Source organism: Metarhizium acridum, assembly GCF_019434415.1.
Source record: "Metarhizium acridum strain ARSEF 324 chromosome Unknown scaffold_555, whole genome shotgun sequence".
In the NCBI taxonomy this organism is placed as follows: Eukaryota; Fungi; Ascomycota; class Sordariomycetes; order Hypocreales; family Clavicipitaceae; genus Metarhizium; species Metarhizium acridum.
Genome location: NW_027094039.1, coordinates 385,732 through 402,752, shown reverse-complemented (window position 1 = coordinate 402,752; position 17,021 = coordinate 385,732). Strand labels below are relative to the sequence as shown.

The 17,021-nt window shown below is 51.5% G+C and overlaps 8 protein-coding genes across 8 annotated transcripts; 6 read left to right on the top strand and 2 right to left on the bottom strand.

The window, feature by feature from the left end:
* Positions 1-80: 80 nt before the first annotated feature.
* Positions 81-1,422, top strand: COG3_3 (Golgi transport complex subunit 3; the record flags this gene model as incomplete). Its single annotated transcript, XM_007812783.2, has 4 exons — positions 81-191; positions 265-575; positions 635-974; positions 1,051-1,422. 4 exons carry the CDS (start codon positions 81-83, stop codon positions 1,420-1,422), a joined length of 1,134 nt encoding a protein of 377 aa, XP_007810974.2.
* Positions 1,423-1,552: 130 nt separating this feature from the next.
* On the top strand, positions 1,553-2,634 carry COG3_2 (Golgi transport complex subunit 3; the record flags this gene model as incomplete). Its single annotated transcript, XM_066121266.1, has 2 exons — positions 1,553-1,993; positions 2,050-2,634. The coding sequence occupies 2 exons, from the start codon at positions 1,553-1,555 to the stop codon at positions 2,632-2,634; spliced, it is 1,026 nt and encodes a 341-aa protein (XP_065973621.1).
* A 1,088-nt stretch (positions 2,635-3,722) lies between these two features.
* Positions 3,723-4,036, top strand: J3458_018823 (uncharacterized protein; the record flags this gene model as incomplete). Its single annotated transcript, XM_066121265.1, has 2 exons — positions 3,723-3,965; positions 4,034-4,036. The coding sequence occupies 2 exons, from the start codon at positions 3,723-3,725 to the stop codon at positions 4,034-4,036; spliced, it is 246 nt and encodes an 81-aa protein (XP_065973620.1).
* A 27-nt stretch (positions 4,037-4,063) lies between these two features.
* Positions 4,064-4,873, top strand: J3458_018822 (uncharacterized protein; the record flags this gene model as incomplete). Its single annotated transcript, XM_066121264.1, has 4 exons — positions 4,064-4,111; positions 4,170-4,216; positions 4,276-4,474; positions 4,544-4,873. The coding sequence occupies 4 exons, from the start codon at positions 4,064-4,066 to the stop codon at positions 4,871-4,873; spliced, it is 624 nt and encodes a 207-aa protein (XP_065973619.1).
* Positions 4,874-5,442: 569 nt separating this feature from the next.
* J3458_018820 (uncharacterized protein) lies at positions 5,443-10,116 on the bottom strand. Its single transcript, XM_007812786.2, has 3 exons — positions 8,265-10,116; positions 7,899-8,193; positions 5,443-7,842 (listed from the first exon to the last, which is right to left on the bottom strand). Exons 1-3 carry the CDS (start codon positions 9,879-9,881, stop codon positions 7,340-7,342), a joined length of 2,415 nt encoding a protein of 804 aa, XP_007810977.2. The 5' UTR covers positions 9,882-10,116; the 3' UTR covers positions 5,443-7,339.
* Positions 5,832-6,977, top strand: YMC1_2 (carrier protein ymc1; the record flags this gene model as incomplete). Its single annotated transcript, XM_007812785.2, has 2 exons — positions 5,832-5,931; positions 6,163-6,977. The coding sequence occupies 2 exons, from the start codon at positions 5,832-5,834 to the stop codon at positions 6,975-6,977; spliced, it is 915 nt and encodes a 304-aa protein (XP_007810976.2).
* Positions 10,117-11,878: 1,762 nt separating the features above from the next.
* On the top strand, positions 11,879-12,784 carry J3458_018819 (uncharacterized protein; the record flags this gene model as incomplete). The annotated part of the gene is made up of 2 exons (XM_007812787.1): positions 11,879-12,339; positions 12,409-12,784. The coding sequence occupies 2 exons, from the start codon at positions 11,879-11,881 to the stop codon at positions 12,782-12,784; spliced, it is 837 nt and encodes a 278-aa protein (XP_007810978.1).
* Positions 12,785-13,471: 687 nt separating this feature from the next.
* J3458_018818 (uncharacterized protein) lies at positions 13,472-16,930 on the bottom strand. Its single transcript, XM_007812788.2, has 3 exons — positions 15,143-16,930; positions 14,068-15,080; positions 13,472-13,997 (listed from the first exon to the last, which is right to left on the bottom strand). Exons 1-3 carry the CDS (start codon positions 16,871-16,873, stop codon positions 13,709-13,711), a joined length of 3,033 nt encoding a protein of 1,010 aa, XP_007810979.2. The 5' UTR covers positions 16,874-16,930; the 3' UTR covers positions 13,472-13,708.
* Between the last annotated feature and the right edge of the window lie 91 nt (positions 16,931-17,021).

Genomic DNA, 17,021 nt, shown 5'->3' with positions numbered 1-17,021 from the left:
ACGGGAACAACATGCCGTGGCATCGAGCAGCCCACCTTGAGCTCCAGGCACCTCACCACTCGTCAGAGCTTCCGCCCACCATGTATGAAGATTCGTGGTACAGCTTTGTGCCCGAAGTGTCAAAGAAGCCCGCCGCGCCGGCTCAGTCCCAAAGCCATCGACGAAAGGAGTCTCTACTTCGACAGCCAAATGTTGGTGCTCTCCGCTTCTGGCTGGCCTTATCTTCGAGCTGGTTGTGGGCAGAACAGCTTACATCTATCGCAGGGTGACGTGAAGGACGAGCGGACCGAACGGCTAGACGATGTTTTTGAGGAGCTAGAAGATACTAACACTCCTCCGGAACCGACTGTGATTCGCCGTGCCGCCTCATACACGGATTTCTACTACGTCGTTCGAGCCCAATTGACAAAGGATGGCCAACTGCGACGCAAGAAGAAGACCGGCAAGAAAAATAGGGCATGGGAAGCGTTGCTGTTAAGGGGAGAGGACGATGCTGATAGGAATTACTCGGCATCTGAACCACTTGACCAGGCGTTTGAAAGGCAACTGTTAGAGGAGAGCCAACAGGAGTATTTGTATGGAAGCAACTATCTAGAACCGCTCGTGCATGCATCTGACCTCTGAAAATATCTAGATTGTATTGCGACCAGCTTTCACTAACAGAACGTCATCTCGACGGCCTCATCGATGACGCTGATGCCACTCTAGCGCTTCTGACGTCTCTTTCGGACTCCTTCCAATCAGTAGATGCACAGACGACGACGTTTCAGGCCCAATGCGAAGGCCTTTTAAAAGAGAAACAACGATTGAAGACACTGGCTGATGAGGTTGAAACCGATTTATACTATTATCTCTACTTGGACACTGCAACCCGTCGGCTCAACGCTCCTGGCGCCAGTCGGCTGGTCGACGACGAAGAATTCGGCACACTAATTGGCAATATAGATTCTTGTATTGACTTTATGAACCGTCATGTGAGTCTATCTGCAAACAGCTCGATATTTGCCTATCTTGTTTGTGGAGCAACCAAACGATTAACCTATTTCGTAGGAAACATATCGGGAACGCGACACGTACCTGGCGCGATACAGTGCGCTACTCACCAAGGCCTTGCATCTGTTGGATCATGGATTTTCCACTCGTCTGGACAAGTCATCCACAGAGATTGCTCGTCAAGTTGCGGCGGCAACATCAGACTCTGCTCGCCATGCTTTGGCATACGGTCGTTTTGCAGAGATGATTACTGATACGTACTCCACTGCTGCCCAACGTACAACAAGTTGTCCGGAATGCATACGACCAGTACGGAAGAGCTTTGGAGTCTTCGGCAAAGGCCGCTATTTATGCCGATTCAGCCACAAACATGTTCCGTACCTATTTGACCACGAGGGACCGAGATTTGAAAACAATAACTCAACGTGACCTGGAAGAGTACCACAAGGCAGTCAAGAGCCTCTCGGTGGAAACAGCATCTCGCAACTATGTCAAGCAACTTTTTGAAAGAATTTATAACGAGGATGCTTTGTTTTTGAAAATATTCGGCATAGAACCGATGTGGAATACGGCAACCACATCGGCTTTCCATGCTCTCAAGGGAATCAACACAGCGATGGTCCATCCAGGTCATATTGCGCCCCTTGGGAACACCATTCAAAGCGTTCTCCAAACAGCCAAGCTGGAATCGGTTTGCAGTGTTGTGGGATGGCTGGCAAATGAATACGCGGTCGCTGAACAAGATGAGGAAGAGTCTCGGTCGGGACGAAAACACCGTGAGTATGCCGCAAGATTGCTTGTGGATCATCTTTGGCCATTCACCGACAATGCCTTTGACATGGAAATCACAAAATCCATTTCCAAAGCCACCCTACAAGACGGTGATTTGAAAATTGGCCCAGTTGTGGACGGCGTCGCCTCGTCAAATGCTTATCCACTTGTCAAGAAAGCCATCGAGTTACTGTCCAAATTTGACCAGGCAATGCCAAAAGAACGCTCAGTAAGTTGGCATTGGCGCTCTTTGACCATGAGTCAAATCAACTGACATGTTCTTAGTCCAAAAATAGCTCCGTCGTGTTCAAAATTGTGCGCGAGACCATTCGAGTACTCCAGCGAGCTGAAGCAAGAATTCAGTCACTCAAGTCCGGCACGGATCCTGATCTATTCATGGTGAAGAACCTTCTTATCGTAAAGAACGAATTGGTTTCCCTCGAAATAGGCGATATTCGAAATCACCCCCAATCCATGCAGCATTTCGGTCAGATATGGGACACCTTGAGTCCAACAAACTGGCTAAGCTTCTTTGGCAGTATTCTTGGAGGGTCAATCTGGTCAAGAGGCGCACCATCCGTAACAGCTAAAACTCTCACGGCAGAGGATATGAGTGAGCAGTTGGACGAGTTACTCCGGCAATCAATCTATGCATTCACAAAGCGGTGGGCAACGCTAATTAACGATTCAACGAATCGCAAAACCGGAGTCAAACCGATTGCCAAGGTGGAGGCTGAGCTGGAGTCTATTCTTGATACGGCATTCAGTAATCAGCCTGAAGTGATTGCGAAGCTCAAGGAAGCTATCAAGCTCAATGCGCAGGCACAAAACAATGCAAAAGATGAAAAACAAGGTGTGAAACGGTATTAATCGGAGTTTCGAAACTGAGGACCTCGCATATGGGTTGAGACCAAGGATTTGGTGGTCTTGTGGTTGTTGAGGGTGGGCAATCCTGGGGTGCGGCCATGTTGGGACGTCGACGCACCAGGGGCTCAGCCGGTTACGAGACGTGGAGAATCACGAAAGAGAGCACACATGATGACAATGTTTAAAGATGACAGGCGTCCATGGGATTGCTTTTAATGCCGACAAATTGGATGGGTCCTGGGCGCATTCATGAATAGACAAGCACGGGAATCTAAGTGATGAGTGGTTCACTCCCATGGTACGGCCATGCACGAGGTGGCCAACTGTAGAAGATGCAATGTGTAGCAAGACTTGACATCAAGCAGTCGCTGAAGAGACGCCAACTATTTGTTGACTCAACGTATTATTATATCGTGCACTGCGGACTCTGAAGACGACCGGGGTTCTCCTTTGTTGGGTTCATCTACTTGTCAGATCCGCCAGAGGCGCAGCCCACTTTTGCAACGAACGACTCAGCTGAGCCCAATATAGGCCAGCTACCTAGTAGTAAATACCAGCGATTTATTAATCAGGAAATATGCCCCGCAGCTATCGGTGCAATTTTGGTCCTTTGTTGAATAGAATGCCGACTTTAAGATGACTGGGATACATCTGTTTGTCAGCTAGCATATGTACCTACGGTACCTAGGTACCTGGTAGTTATACGATATGGATGGCATGTGGAGATTGAGCCGTCGGGAACAGAACGCCGTATGCGCCGACACAAGACGTCCGGAAATGGCGGCAAGCGTCAGACCTTTGGCTGCCTGGAGGCTTATCCGAATCTGCTCACGAAATACGCGAGGAGCGAGGCAAGGAGCAAGGTAGTGCATTGTTGGGGTGCAATGCCTCCAGAGACCATCGATGATGTGGCATTAGTTCTCACGCAGCGGGGTAAGATGTCACCAAAAACCAAAACTGCTAGGACCGTTTTCTAAAAGCATCTTGCCTACCTACCTAGTAGTATATATAAGTCGACGAAACAGCCTGTCCTTTTTCATTGTGCCCCTTTCGCTGTCCATTGGCCGGTTTCGCGTTTCCAAGTCTCCAGAATGGCTTCTGAAGACATGCTGCAGCCGCTTCGCACATATCGCGGCAACTGCCATTGCAAGGCATTCGTGTATGAAGTTCAACTGCCTGAGATCAAGGCAGTCAAGCAATGCAATTGCAGTATTTGCCATAAAAAGGGCTACCTGTGGGTGCTTCCCCAGGAGACTGGCCACTTCAAGATTGTCAAGGGGAGCGAAGACACGCTCTCCAGCTATACTTTCAACGCCAAGAACCGGAGTCACAAGGTGAATCCCAGGATCTCTATCTCTTCTTTCACATGCTGTGTCTTCTGAGCTGACTAGTGATGTTACAGTAGTTTTGCCCGACATGCGCAAGTCCAGTTATGGCTGTGGCTAAGCAGGCACCTCCCAACGCAACGATAGCCATAAATGTAAGAGCAGCTATGCATAGACCAATCTTTTTGTGGCGCTAAGAAAGCTTTTGTGCAGGCCCATACGCTTCAAAATGTTGATACGTGGGCGCTGCAGAAAGAACGGTTCGTACCTTTGAAATAGTTAGGCGTTTTCGAGAACTCGGCTGACACGCTCCCACAAGGATCGACTGGGCCAAAGTTGAGCCCCTGTATACAGTAGCTGAGCACAAGGGAGCTGAACCAAGCGCAAATATCGAAGGCGGGAAATTATACAAGGGTGGCTGTCACTGTGGTGCTGTCACTGTCGCGGTGATAAACAAGCCACTCGACGTGACGTTTGAAGACGGTGGTCTCGAATGCAATTGCAGCATTTGCGAACGAGTAAGTGGCTGTCCCAATACGAAATTCTGCCAGAGGATGTGATCGTTAAGCAGAAACTCGGCTTTTTAGAACGGCTACGTTTGGACGTACCCTCTCAACGAACAGGTCGTTCTCCACGCCGAGGAGCCGGCCAATATTGGACGATACGCCTTCTCCTTGCACATCTTGAACAAGACATTTTGTAAAATCTGCGGCGTCAACCTCACCAACGAGTACAACGCCGACCAGACTGAAGAACAGAAAGCCAGGCTCTCGGAAGGCGCCAGGAAATGGGAGGCATATGCGCGGCGTCACCACCCTGTCAACCTTCGCGTGCTGCCCGAGGTGGACATCTACAACATGACCAGGCGCTACAACAAAGGGTATACGGGCATCCCCCCACTATACGAGAACCCGTGAAAGAGCATCGTGTGTTGGACAAGGGTTGGCGGTGGCCATCCTCAATGGTCGATTGTGCGTTGAGATTGAGCGAGCGTGGTGTTTGTGGTGTTGATGTCGGGGATTGCGCGTGTTGTTGCTTGAGCACGGTGGTTACGAGGGTTAGGAGAGAACAGAGACTGCCCAATGGATTTTGACAAGATCAACCGTAGGTATTTGCAACTTCAATTCCACTTCATTCACGGTGCTTGTGGTATGTTGAACTTGGGCACGTTTGTGTTGGAAGACGGCGGAAACAAAGCGTTACAAAGTAACAAAAAGGTAGCCATTGGATTGGCGGGTGGAGTTCCAAGAGCCCTAGCCGCAGCCGCAGGCTCCTTCCTGCGCGGCTACTCTACTGCCGTCCCTTCCTAAACCAGAATCGGCTACGACAAGACCAAGGTACGACCAGAAAGAAGCAATGTAGATGAAAACATCAAAACGTGTTCCACATTTTAGCGTCATTCCAAAATGACTGCTGATGTCGGGAAGAAACAACATACGATGGAAGTGATATTTATGACACACAATTTACATAAGGAATAGCCGCTGCCCCAATGTTTCCTCGGTCTGTTCCCCGCGCCAGGGTCCGACTGGGTGCAATTGACCCCGCGAAACCGCACCGCGGCCCCAAGCACGACATCGGGGCTCAAATCGGGTCATCGCTCGCCGCCTATCTGTCCGCAAGACACAAAAAATTCCATCCCTCCGCCTACATTGGCTTTGGCCTTGTCATATCCCCCCCCTTTCCTGCTCTTTTCTTTTCCTGCCTTGCCTCTCTTTCTTCTCAATTTTGCCCAGCCATACAGACGAGCCGAATTGCAACCGCGTCAATTGAATTGGACTCTGTACTTGAGTCGTCGCCGCCACCGATACCCGCCGCTTGTTTTTTTCGCGTAGTACTCTGCATTTGCGCCGATAGGGGCCGTTGCCATTCGCCATGACTGCAGTCGAAGTTGAGGAGATGCAGGGCGGAGGGTTGCAGACCGCCAAGGACCTGTTCGCAGGTGCTGTGGGAGGAGTTGCACAGGTCTTGATCGGTAAGTGTCTCTGGAGCCATGATTGGGCCAAGTGGCATGCATCTGTCGTGATTTCAAAAGGCGGCATTCTGACAAATCGATCCGCCGGGTGAGAGTGGACAGTGAACACCCTCCAGCGTCGTTTGTCGCCGCGAGAAATAACACGCAAGACGGATTGAATTTATATAAAAAAAAAAAACCATGGCAAACGTTCCCAGAGCCGCAGCTGATTGTCTCATTTTCCGTCTACAGGCCAGCCCTTTGACATTGTCAAAGTCCGACTCCAGACTACCAACCAGTACTCGGGCGCTGTGCACGCTGCCGCCTCCATTTACAGAAACGAGGGCGCCCTCGCCTTCTACAAGGGAACCCTCACGCCTCTGCTGGGCATCGGAGCATGCGTCTCAATCCAGTTTGGTGCCTTCCACGCCGCTCGCCGGTGGTTCGAGGCTCGCAACGCCGCCAACCCCAGCCTCAAGGCCAACGACTTGAGTTATGGACAGTACTTTGCCGCGGGTGCCTTTGCCGGCGTCTCCAACGCAGTGCTGTCGACGCCCATAGAGCACATCCGTATCCGTCTGCAGAGCCAGCCTCACGGCGATGCGCGTCTCTACAACGGGCCCTGGGACTGTGTCCGCAAGCTCAGCGCGCACCAGGGCGTCCTCAGAGGAATCTACCGCGGCACCGCCGTCACCGTCTACCGCGAGGCCGCCGCCTACGGAGCATGGTTCACCGCGTTCGAGTATCTCATGAACCGAGACGCTGCCAGCAACAAGGTCGACCGCAGGGAGATCCCGGCCTGGAAGGTTGCCTTCTACGGTGGCCTGGCCGGAGAGGCGCTCTGGCTCGCGAGCTACCCCTTCGATGTCATCAAGAGCAAGATGCAGACTGATGCATTCGGCCCCGACCAAAAGTACCCGACCATGCGCAGCTGCTTTGCTGCCACCTGGCGAGCCGATGGCTTCAAGGGCTTCTGGAGAGGCATCTGGCCGACTCTGTTCCGTGCCATGCCCGTCAGCGCTGGTACTTTTGCCGTTGTGGAAATGACCCTGAGAGCCATCAACTAAGCGCTTTTTTTTGGTGTTTCTTTTTTCGCATAAAGGAGTCTTGGAAAAAACAAATGTTCAAAATCAAATGTCCCTTTTCGGGATATTGTTTGGGGCATGGCTAACTTGTTGGGGTTTTCTTTTTTCTCGTCGCTTTTACTTGATATCACGTCATACACACCTAGAGCTGACAGCTTTAACGCAAGAAAGTTTACAAAGGATCTTTTTCTACAGGGAACGGAGAACACTTCAACAGTTCATTGGAGATGGGTTGGACTATGTTCTTTTTTTGGAGGGGCCTTCAAAGTACTATAGACATGGTAATTGGTAGCTCTGTACATATTATGCATTTTCAATGCCGCCAAATCAACTAGGCAGGCACATTACCACCCGATATTCTCGTTATTCTCTACCCTTCGTTGCAGAATATGTCTCGCATTCACTGGCGTCAAAACGTGTAGTCCCAACTCTTCCAATACTTTACGCGCTTCATCGTTATCGGTAAATACCCGGTCACTAGCCTCTTTCAGCGTCAGCCCGGACGCGCTGCCCTCTGCGCTGTCGGTAGGCGCCGCCGTAGACAAGTTCAGCAGCTGCATTCCCTCGCGAAGCGATTCCAACGCTCCTGAACCACCGGGGATGTAGCGCTCCACAAGAGAGAATACGGCGCCTCCGTCGTGAGCGAATTGCGCGGCGCCAAGGGTAGTAAACGACTGCTTGAGGAGGACGCTCGTCCAGAGGAGGTCCTGGAGCTTGTCGAGGGCATCGTGCCACACGCGACGAAAAGAAGCTGTCGACAGGGCCCTGGTAAGATAATCAAAGTTGCGCTGTAGAATGCGCAAGGGCTCGTCCAGTTCCGGCGTGATGGACAATTGGGATGGGTCATCTGTGGTATGGGAGGTTAGCCGTTGGCAGGGGCATATAAGGTGATTGTCAACGTACCCAAGACTGCGGCGTCGCCAACTGTGGTCCATTGGACTTTGCTGACGTATGCGCGGAACGCCTTGGCGTGAGAGTCTACCAAGGCATTGACGAGAAGCTGCTCTGCTGCTTTGCGACGTGAGGAGTACGCAGAGACGGTCTCGTCAAATATGCCGCTGTCACTGCTGCCGCTGTCGCTTAGGTGGCCAGGCACGCGGCTCAAGATACTGTCCGGTGCCATGCCACTGGCAGCACTGTTTCGCTTGCTTTGCTGGGCGTCTCGGGCCTGAAGGTCTTCCCATAGCACGACGAAGAACTGTGTGATCCAGTTAGCCTTCCTGTTTGCCCCCAAGGACATCTGGTTGTATGCTAATGCTTGAAGCTCACCTCTTCATCGCTCCATTCTGTTAGGGTATTGGCAATATGATCAGAGCTCCCAATCACCTTGCACAGCGTCTCCAATGCACCCGTCCCTTCCAGAGCTGCAAGTTGTTCCTTAGAGGCACCGTGGAGCGTACGGCCGAGTGTCGATGTAATGGATTGGTACGCTTCCAGAGATCCTCGCAGACGATCATGATATCCATCTAAAATGTCAAGCTGAATATCCACGAGGAACTTGGTTTTGTGTTTCAATCTGCGTAACCGTTCGTATTTTCCAGTGACAACTCTCAAGAGATCAGTTATGCGAACGGCAGCGAATGTGGGCTTCATTCTGCCTGTAACAGAGTAGTCGTAGTCAATTTTACGACCATCGGCCGACTCTATAATCTTTCCAAATCTCTCGAGTGCGAACTCTCGTTCCACCCTGAACCAAGCATCAAAGTGGTGGTCCAGGATTTCTCCAGTCAGACCATTCCACCCCTTCTCGGCATCACCATCATCATAGTTGAACCTTTGACGAATGTTTTCATCGAAAGTCATCAGCTGCGATATAAATGAGCTCAGGAAAGGGGGATTCTTGACGGCTTCGTTGGCAACTGCATGAACCTTTTCCCTCATGACTGGGAGCATAGCAGTGATGAGAGCACACACTGGGTCCAGGTACACAGCGTTTTCAGCCACTGAGGTTTCACGAAACTTGGTAGCAAGAAGGTGACCTAGATTGTCGCGGAAGAAGTCCTCCCATTTCTCAATCATGGTCAGGAACCAAGGGAAACAGTGCGTGCCAATGGACTGCGGGCTACTGGTGGGTTTGTCGCTCATGAAGTGGAATCGGAACTCAGCAACAAATATAGCGGTCATGACATTGAACGGCAGAAGAGGCACGCTGCTGCTGCTGCTGCGGGTAATTTCAGGCATTTGCAAGTCGATGAGTTTCTCGACACAAGCAATCCACTCGTCGTCCATTTCGGCATGGGGATCGACTTTTGGCCAGTGCCGTTTCTCCAAAACGCCTTCCAACTCTGCCGACATGGTTTTTTTCATCTCGTTCCACAGGCTCTCGGTCACGGCCTGGACGTGGTCGACCAGGTGAAGCTCCTCATTGCCTGACAAGGACCTCAGTTTGAGTGCCAGGCTTTTCAACTTTGCGTAGGGTTCGAGGGCGGCTTTGGGGCTGTCAGGTAGGTACGATCGAGCTTCGGCGCGAAGCTTCTCTACGTCCTGCAGAAGGATCAAATACTTCTGCGCCAATTCGACGTGCTGGAGCTTCTTCATGGGCCGCTGCAGGCGAGCAATGGCCTCACTGGGCGCATCCGACGCAGCGGCTATCTTGACCCGGGTGTCAATGCTCGCCTGTAGTTCATTGAACTCGTCTATTTGCTGTTGCAGCGAATCGCTCCGGTCCTCGGTGGTACGGCGAGCTTTTTCGAGCTCTTTAATAGCGTCATCGAGCTGGGACTGCAGCTGGTTCCGCTGCGTTTCGACATTGACAAGCAGCTCATCAAGAGTGTCTAGATCGGCCATTGATTGAAACTTGTCATCTAGGTAGTCCTCGACACGAAGGTCTAGAGATTGACTCGCTTCAGCATGAGAAAGCGCCATGCTGGTGGATTGACTGCGCATATGGCGACTGTTGCTGACGATGGCTGTAGGCCTGACCTGTAGAGGTCCAACGGTTGAAGATGGTGACGTGGGCGGGACCTGCCAGGAAGCCAGCTTATCGATTGGACCACGTGCATCGGCTGAGGATATGCAAATAGCGGGACAAGCTGCCAGGCACCCCTCGGTGATCGCTTTTGACTGCGCAAAGGTACTGAGAAAAAAAAAACCTTTGTGCAGCGACAGCTTGTCAAATGCCCATTACCTGCCATTATGAGCTTGAAACAGCGCATTGCATCAGTTATCCTTGACCAGCGTCATAGCGGGCTGTCTTTATAGCGAAAGGGCTGGCCTACAGCCCCTGCAATGTAGCTTTGCCACAAGTTACGCAAGGATGAGCTGGCAGCCTCCATGCTTATTGCTATGACAACCACAACTGAAAGCCGCTCTGGACATCTGGGATCAAGTTTAAAAAGCCGCACCGAGTTGTTGCTCCGTATCTGAGCTTGGCATAAGATGGTGCAGTTGGCATTGTTCAACAGATGCTGGCGCAGCGTTCGACAAGACTCGACCGAAGCTGTCTGATGTCGATATCCATCCCAAAGAAGCCAAGCCTCGGGTGCCAGTTGGTCACTGCCGGACATCGGAGCAAGCTGACGCTGAAGCTGTTCAGGTGTAGTACTTGAGCTTGACCGCCCCGGCCACGCCAAGGGAAACAACACCAGCAAGCCGCTCTGGCCATTGTAGCTCTTCCCGAGGTCGAGCTCATGGCACGTGGCAGAGAATCAACAACAACACAGAAGTATCGTGCAAACCTCTGCTTCTCTCTCTTCCCCTGTGCACGTGGCTCAAGGTTCATGACATGCGAGACCCTGACTCCAACTTGAACATCGCACTAAAATGGCAAGCAAGGCAGACGCGGGACCCCTGCATATCCGTCTGGTGGCACTTTCCCTGCTCACCTGTAGCGCCGTTCCCGCGCTGCACCCCACCCCTCCTGCCAACCTGCCCGAGTTTCTGGCCCCACTTATCCTGCGCTGTTGAGCAGCCTGGGGACGTCACCAGTTAGGCTCAGACCGGGGGCCACGTCGCCTAGTCAACCCAACTGGGCCAAGTAAATAAAAATCAACGTGGCTGGGCCAACCATATCCACGCATAACGTCTCAACGCCTCGAAATCCAGATGGTTGGTGTACTTTGATGAGACTGTGACACCTCATTCTCTCCGACTCTCCTGCTCCATCGCGACTAGCTACAGCTGCTTCTCTACTCTGCCGCCCAGCCATCGTATTTTACACCCAAACAACGACTGAGTTTTTCCAAAAGATCCACCGGATACTAACCGAAGATCGATTTCTTATTGTCGAGGAGGCAGGAAGAGGCAAACGCTGCCCTTTCTCTCTTTTTCTCTCTCCCTCGTACATTCCAAGAGAAACTTAAGTTGTTTTACCCAAAGAGTCGTTCAAGATACTGACATTAGGCCTTGTTCCACCCGATTTGTCCAAGATCTAAAGATACCCTCACTCTTTCTTTTTACATTCCAGACTCTCTCGATACCCCACGCCCACGTTTTTTTACGTTCCCGCAACGACCCGTACATCTTTCCTTGTACATTCGACGAGACGATTCCCGCATTCCGGAGCTACGCTGCATTCCTGAGCGCAGCATATCGTCGCCACGAAAATCCCCGTTGTTTGCAACAAAGGAGGCAATCTCCACCGACGAGCCGTCCCGAGACCAAAGGCGTTCCCGAATCGGACAATAGTGGGAAACGGCGAGTATCAACGACCACGGGGGCCATTGATTGCCGAGCAAGAAGTTCATCGCTGTTCCTGACACAGCTCAAGCGGAGTCTTCGGGGCCGAGGATACGTATTTCTATTATCGCGCTGCAGGCGCCTTCCGACCCCTCTGTCGTACAGATCGTCAACGACAAAACGGGGGAGCCAGGCTGCCTTTCCGAGGCCCAGGTGTATCTCTTCACGTTTTTGCCCACGTGGGGTAGGACTACAAGGTATCATAAATGGCGCGTGGAAGCAGCAGCTCAGGCTCACGAGCGAGGCCGCGGTTTCAGCTCGGCTGGCAACGGTTTATACCGTTTCTGGGCTACCACCATGTGCTGATGATTCTGATTGCCGTTGCCATTATTTTACTATCACTGCTACTGGCCGGCTGCTCATCGTCATCGCCGCTCATCCCAGACATCTTCCTGCTCTCGCTGTACTATCAAAAGTATCAGGCCGTTCCCGACACGGCACAAGTCGACTACAATGTCGTCACTGCCATCGCCAACATTGCTGGCAGTGCTAGTCTCCAGGCCCGTGTCGGGTACTTTGGTATCTGTGTCAACCCCGACGGCGGCTCGTGGCTTTGCAGCAACAATGCTACGGCTTTGGCCAAGGAGGTGTCTGTTGACCAAGATCCGCTCAACCTGATCTGGCTCGCGGGCCAGTTCAAGGACATGATTGTCTTTCCCTATCTAATGTGAGTGCCGCCACGGTCTTGGGGGTGACTTACGTCCATTCTGCAGTTGAGCTAACTGAAGCCTTTTAGAATCATTGCCATCATCTTCGCCTTCCTGTGTTTTCTTTTGCTGGCCACCTTCCCAGGCTGGCACGACGAAGAGGATTCTGAAGGATCTGAGCGCGAAGTCAAGCCCTTTCCCTCACGAGCCGTCTCACAAGTCGCCCTCGCCATCATCTTCATTGCCTCAATCTTTGTCCTCGTATCTGTTCTGTGGCAACACACTGCGTCAGTCGCGGCGTCCGTCATTGCCCAAGATTTCGGCAATGGATCTGTCAAGAGCGGCGTGGGCACCAGCGCCATGGTAATGGGTTGGTTCTCGTTCACACTGCTCATCATTGTCACAATTGGCCTGCTCGTCATGATATTGAGCATGCGCGTCCTAAAGCAGATGCTGCGAGACTAGGCCTCTAGTCGATCATTGTGATATTGTGATGGCGTCGGAAAAGAAAAAATGCTGCATTTTTGTTTATACATATATGTGATGTTTACGTGAACGAACATGGAAATCTCCCCGACCAAGGGCAACACGAAGATGGTTTGGTATATAGACGGAGGGCACAGTTTCGCATCAGCATCGGAGTTACAGGGGGCCTCGTTACTACAACACACTACACTGCCGACCTTGGAAAACAAAACACAAGACACACACATGTACGCTACCTCTACCACAACGCGAATCACCTTTCAGCACGACTGGGCATAGTTTAATACCCTCTTCCGGGAAAGTACGAGGCAGTATGGTGCGACGCCGCCGTGAAACATGTTTCCCTGGTGGTCTCATTTTTGTGATTTGGGTTTTTACTCCGGCAAGCTTGTTCTTAAATTCGGCTAGGAAATGGGAAGAGACTCGATGGGGATCTCAGAATGTAAATGGGTCGCCTGTTGTGGTTGCGATCAATGAAATCATGTATATATAGTAAGGTTGATGATGATGATGGGCACGCATTTCATCGAGAAGTGGCCATGTGCCGAGGAATATCACTAATTGGAATGGCGGCCTCCATGTGCCCTTTTTTGCATTTGAATTGAAGCGTCGCGTCGCGTGTCTTATATGTCTTGTCTTTTAGATGAATCCATGTGCCAAGACGGAGTTGGATTAACAATGTTATATTGATACTTGGAGAGAACCCTGCTACTTAAACAATACTGAATAAAGACCTGAATTTCCAACTCCTTCCCCGCTTCAACGCCGTGAATGCTTACTTGCGATATTCATGCAACTTTGTACAATGTTCATTTCCCTATCGCCTGGTGCCAATGTTGTGTGGTATGGACACGTAAAGGAGGAAATAGAGGGTATGTGGCCATCGAGAATATCACCAACAGCCTAAAGTTTGAAAGGATGAGCCTCCGTGTTGAGAACCCATTCGTCCAAGCTTATGACGTCTGGCCCTGAGAACAGCAAGTAGTAGTACTTGAGTGTTTCGGCGAGCCAAAAGCTTTCCATCTCATTAAGGAGTGAATGGTCTATGCGGAGAACATTGTCGATAGCGCTGTTGGCTTGCGGCGCGCGGGTGGCTTTCATGGTGGCCTCGAACATGGCCCAGCCTTTCTCCATCCAGCTCGAGTCACCTGTAATGCGATACATATACCATACTGATTCTACGGCTTCTGGCCTGACCCGGAGGGTTAGCTGCGTTGAACAGAGTGGGATGAAAACAAGATGAATTTGCCTCAACGACATACCTAAGAATATATTTGGAAGATGAAACGGAGCTATATCCAGGAGGAATGCCGTCCTGAATCTTTTCTTGTACAAACTCCTCGTGTGTTAATGGTTTTGGGGGCCAACCTGAACGTCCGGGATAGTTCTTGGGGATGGTGGGTACGTCCGGGCGAGAGTGGTATTCGTCCTTCAAAGTAGGGATTTTGACGCTTGGATGGGTGAAGGGCTCTTGTTTGATGTCAGAATCTCCCAACTCGTCCGACTTGGCCTTCTTGGAGGGCTTGTCGTCATTCGGGCTGGTCTCTTTGCCGGTCGTTGTTTGTGAGCTGGTCCCATCAGAGGAAATAAGAGCCACATTTTCGGGTTCGACAGAAATGGCTGCTCTCCTCTCCAAGCGATTGGATTGTTTAGATGCCGAGGTAGGTGGTGAGTCTGAATTGCTTGTTTCTCGCTGAAAACCGCCGTCTCCATCATCTTCGCCCAACGTTTCAAGACCCTCAATTCTGGCTTCCTTTTCCTTCTGGGCAATTTGCCGCTCAAGCTCAAGCTCCTGTTTCTGTTTGTCTTGTGGCTCACGCTCTAATGCCTTTTTCTCCCACTCACGCACTCCCTTGTCACGTATGCGGTAAATGGGGTCAAGCGCCTGCCGCCATAGAGTCTCGTTGAAGCTGCATTTCTCCATAGTGGGACAGGGAACAACTCGTCCATGTTCAGGCATGATTCCAGTCGCTGTGGATTGATATGCCCAGACACAGCCATCTGTGAGCTTCTTGGCATATTCAACATCCTTTTCACGTCCAAAAAGCTTCCCGCCAAGAGCATACATGCCGCCGATGAAGCATGTTAAGTGAGTGGCTTCATACTCGACCATTGGAGACGCACCATCGGGCATCATCTTGATCCTGGCTGGAAATATGATATCCCAATCTCCCTGGGTCATGGGCCGGAATAGAAGATACTTGTTGATACCCTCGATGGCATCCTCGTACAGCTTGTGATACTTGGGTTCCTTTCCGCCAAGGAGCAGATATTCCTAAATTTCGAAACAAGTTAGCAGGTCCGTCAAATTGACTATGTATCTAGGGGTAAGCCTACCTTGCCAAAGTACTCGTACGCAGAATCTTGACCCCCACCCATGTGATAGCTTTCATAGCTATAGTCTCCAGGTACAAATCCCTGAGGAACACAGTCCCATTCCGACTTGCTTCCATCTGCTCCAAGAGGGACCTGCGACTTTGGCTGGGACTTTGCACTGTTGGCAGTGGGTGCTTTATCAACCGATAGCGCAGCGTCAATATCCTGTTGAAGAGATGGCAGTGCTCGGCGTTCAAGTCGATCGTCAAGCTTGGTCCTGTCTCCAGTACCGGTAGACTCTCTATCAACCCCGTCTTCGCCGTATCCTCGGGGAGCCTTCAAAGCTACTTCTGAATCAACTTGAGCCTTGGCCGCTTTGCTCAAGGCATTTCGGCGGTCTGTCGCGGTCCTATTGCAACCGGAAATGTCCAAATTTTCAGGGAAGAGTCCAGGGATCGTTGTGCCTCTCTTTTGGAATTCTATCAGGCCATTGGTGATGCGATCGATGGCATCGTAATACTTGTGCTGCGCTGTCAACTGGGCTAACCGGGTAAATTCCATGGACAGTGTTGCTAGTTCGGCCATACCAGCGCCGGTGGCTCGGCGAGGTTGTGAGGTATGCTGCGGTCGCCAGTTGTAGTATAGAAGAGGCATTCTATTTGGAGTGTCGAAAATGCCCATCAAGACCTCAGCCAATTCGACGGCCTTGTCTAGCAGGAAAGAATAGCCTCCTGACGCACCACCACTGACATCATAGGCCGCTATGAGGCCGCCCAAATATCGAATGGTTGTTTCAAAAACAGGGATCCTGACCTGGTCTGTATAAGTGAAATCGATATTTTTGGCGGCCTTGGCGGCCTCATCAAACTCGTCCTTCAAGCCCGCAATCCACAGGGTGTCGAGCGAGTCAACCAGTGTTGCCGACCATCCGCAAAAAGGATCGCTGGATTGATTGGAGACGGGCAACAGCTCGTCGTGCATCCACGCATACTTTCTGTATCCCGCCCATGACCGCTGGATTTCCTCCCTGACCTTTGCCTGCCTCTGCAAGCGCTTTTTCTTGGGGCCCTCAGCTTCGGGAGAAAACACGTGTTGAATCCGGGGAATCTTCTTTGCAGTGCCAGTGGGCAGAGTAATGATGCTCTCCTTGGGCAGTGGAAAGTGTTCCTTGGGCTTTGTCCAGTGCACCCTGGTGGGTTTGGCAAATCGGCTGCTCGTAGCAGTTGCTGTTGTTGCTGTTGTTGTTGTTGTTGTTGTTGTTGTCTGGTCGTCTGTACCGTGGCTAAGAGGCCTTTGCAAGTGACCGCGTTCATCGTGTTCTTGCACGGGCTTGGCACCGGACGTCAAGGCTGAATCTGAATCTACTTGTGGCATGTTGCCGCGGCTGGGCCGCTTGAGTTGGGCAGCCTCGCCCTTCGATGAAGGCCCCTTCTTCCCCGCGCCTTTCTCAGCATTCTCATTCTTGTTTTGCTGCACGAGCTTCTCAGCACCGACAGAGTCCTCATCATCTGCCTCTTGGGCAACGTGAGCAGTCTTGGGCTTGCTCTCCCCGGCATCCTTCAATGGAAACTGCCCTTTGGCGGGGGCTGCAACAACGGTATCAGGCACGCTGGGTGGTGATGGTGGTTGAGGTCGTCCCACCACTGCCGGCCTCAGTGGTTGGGCATCCCAGGAATTCTGCAGAACACGATATAACAAAATAACAATGACTACGGCAAAGACCGTGAACAGTCTATTTCGTCGTCGCGGCATTGCAACGACTGCGAGGGCTAATCATTCAGCGATGAACAGTCGAATGTTATCGCGAAGATGGCCGTCAAGTGTTACGGGTTACCCAGGCGAGGCCGTCCTTTATATTTTGCGACTGCATGCACCCCTCAACCTTGAATGCTTAGTGGCA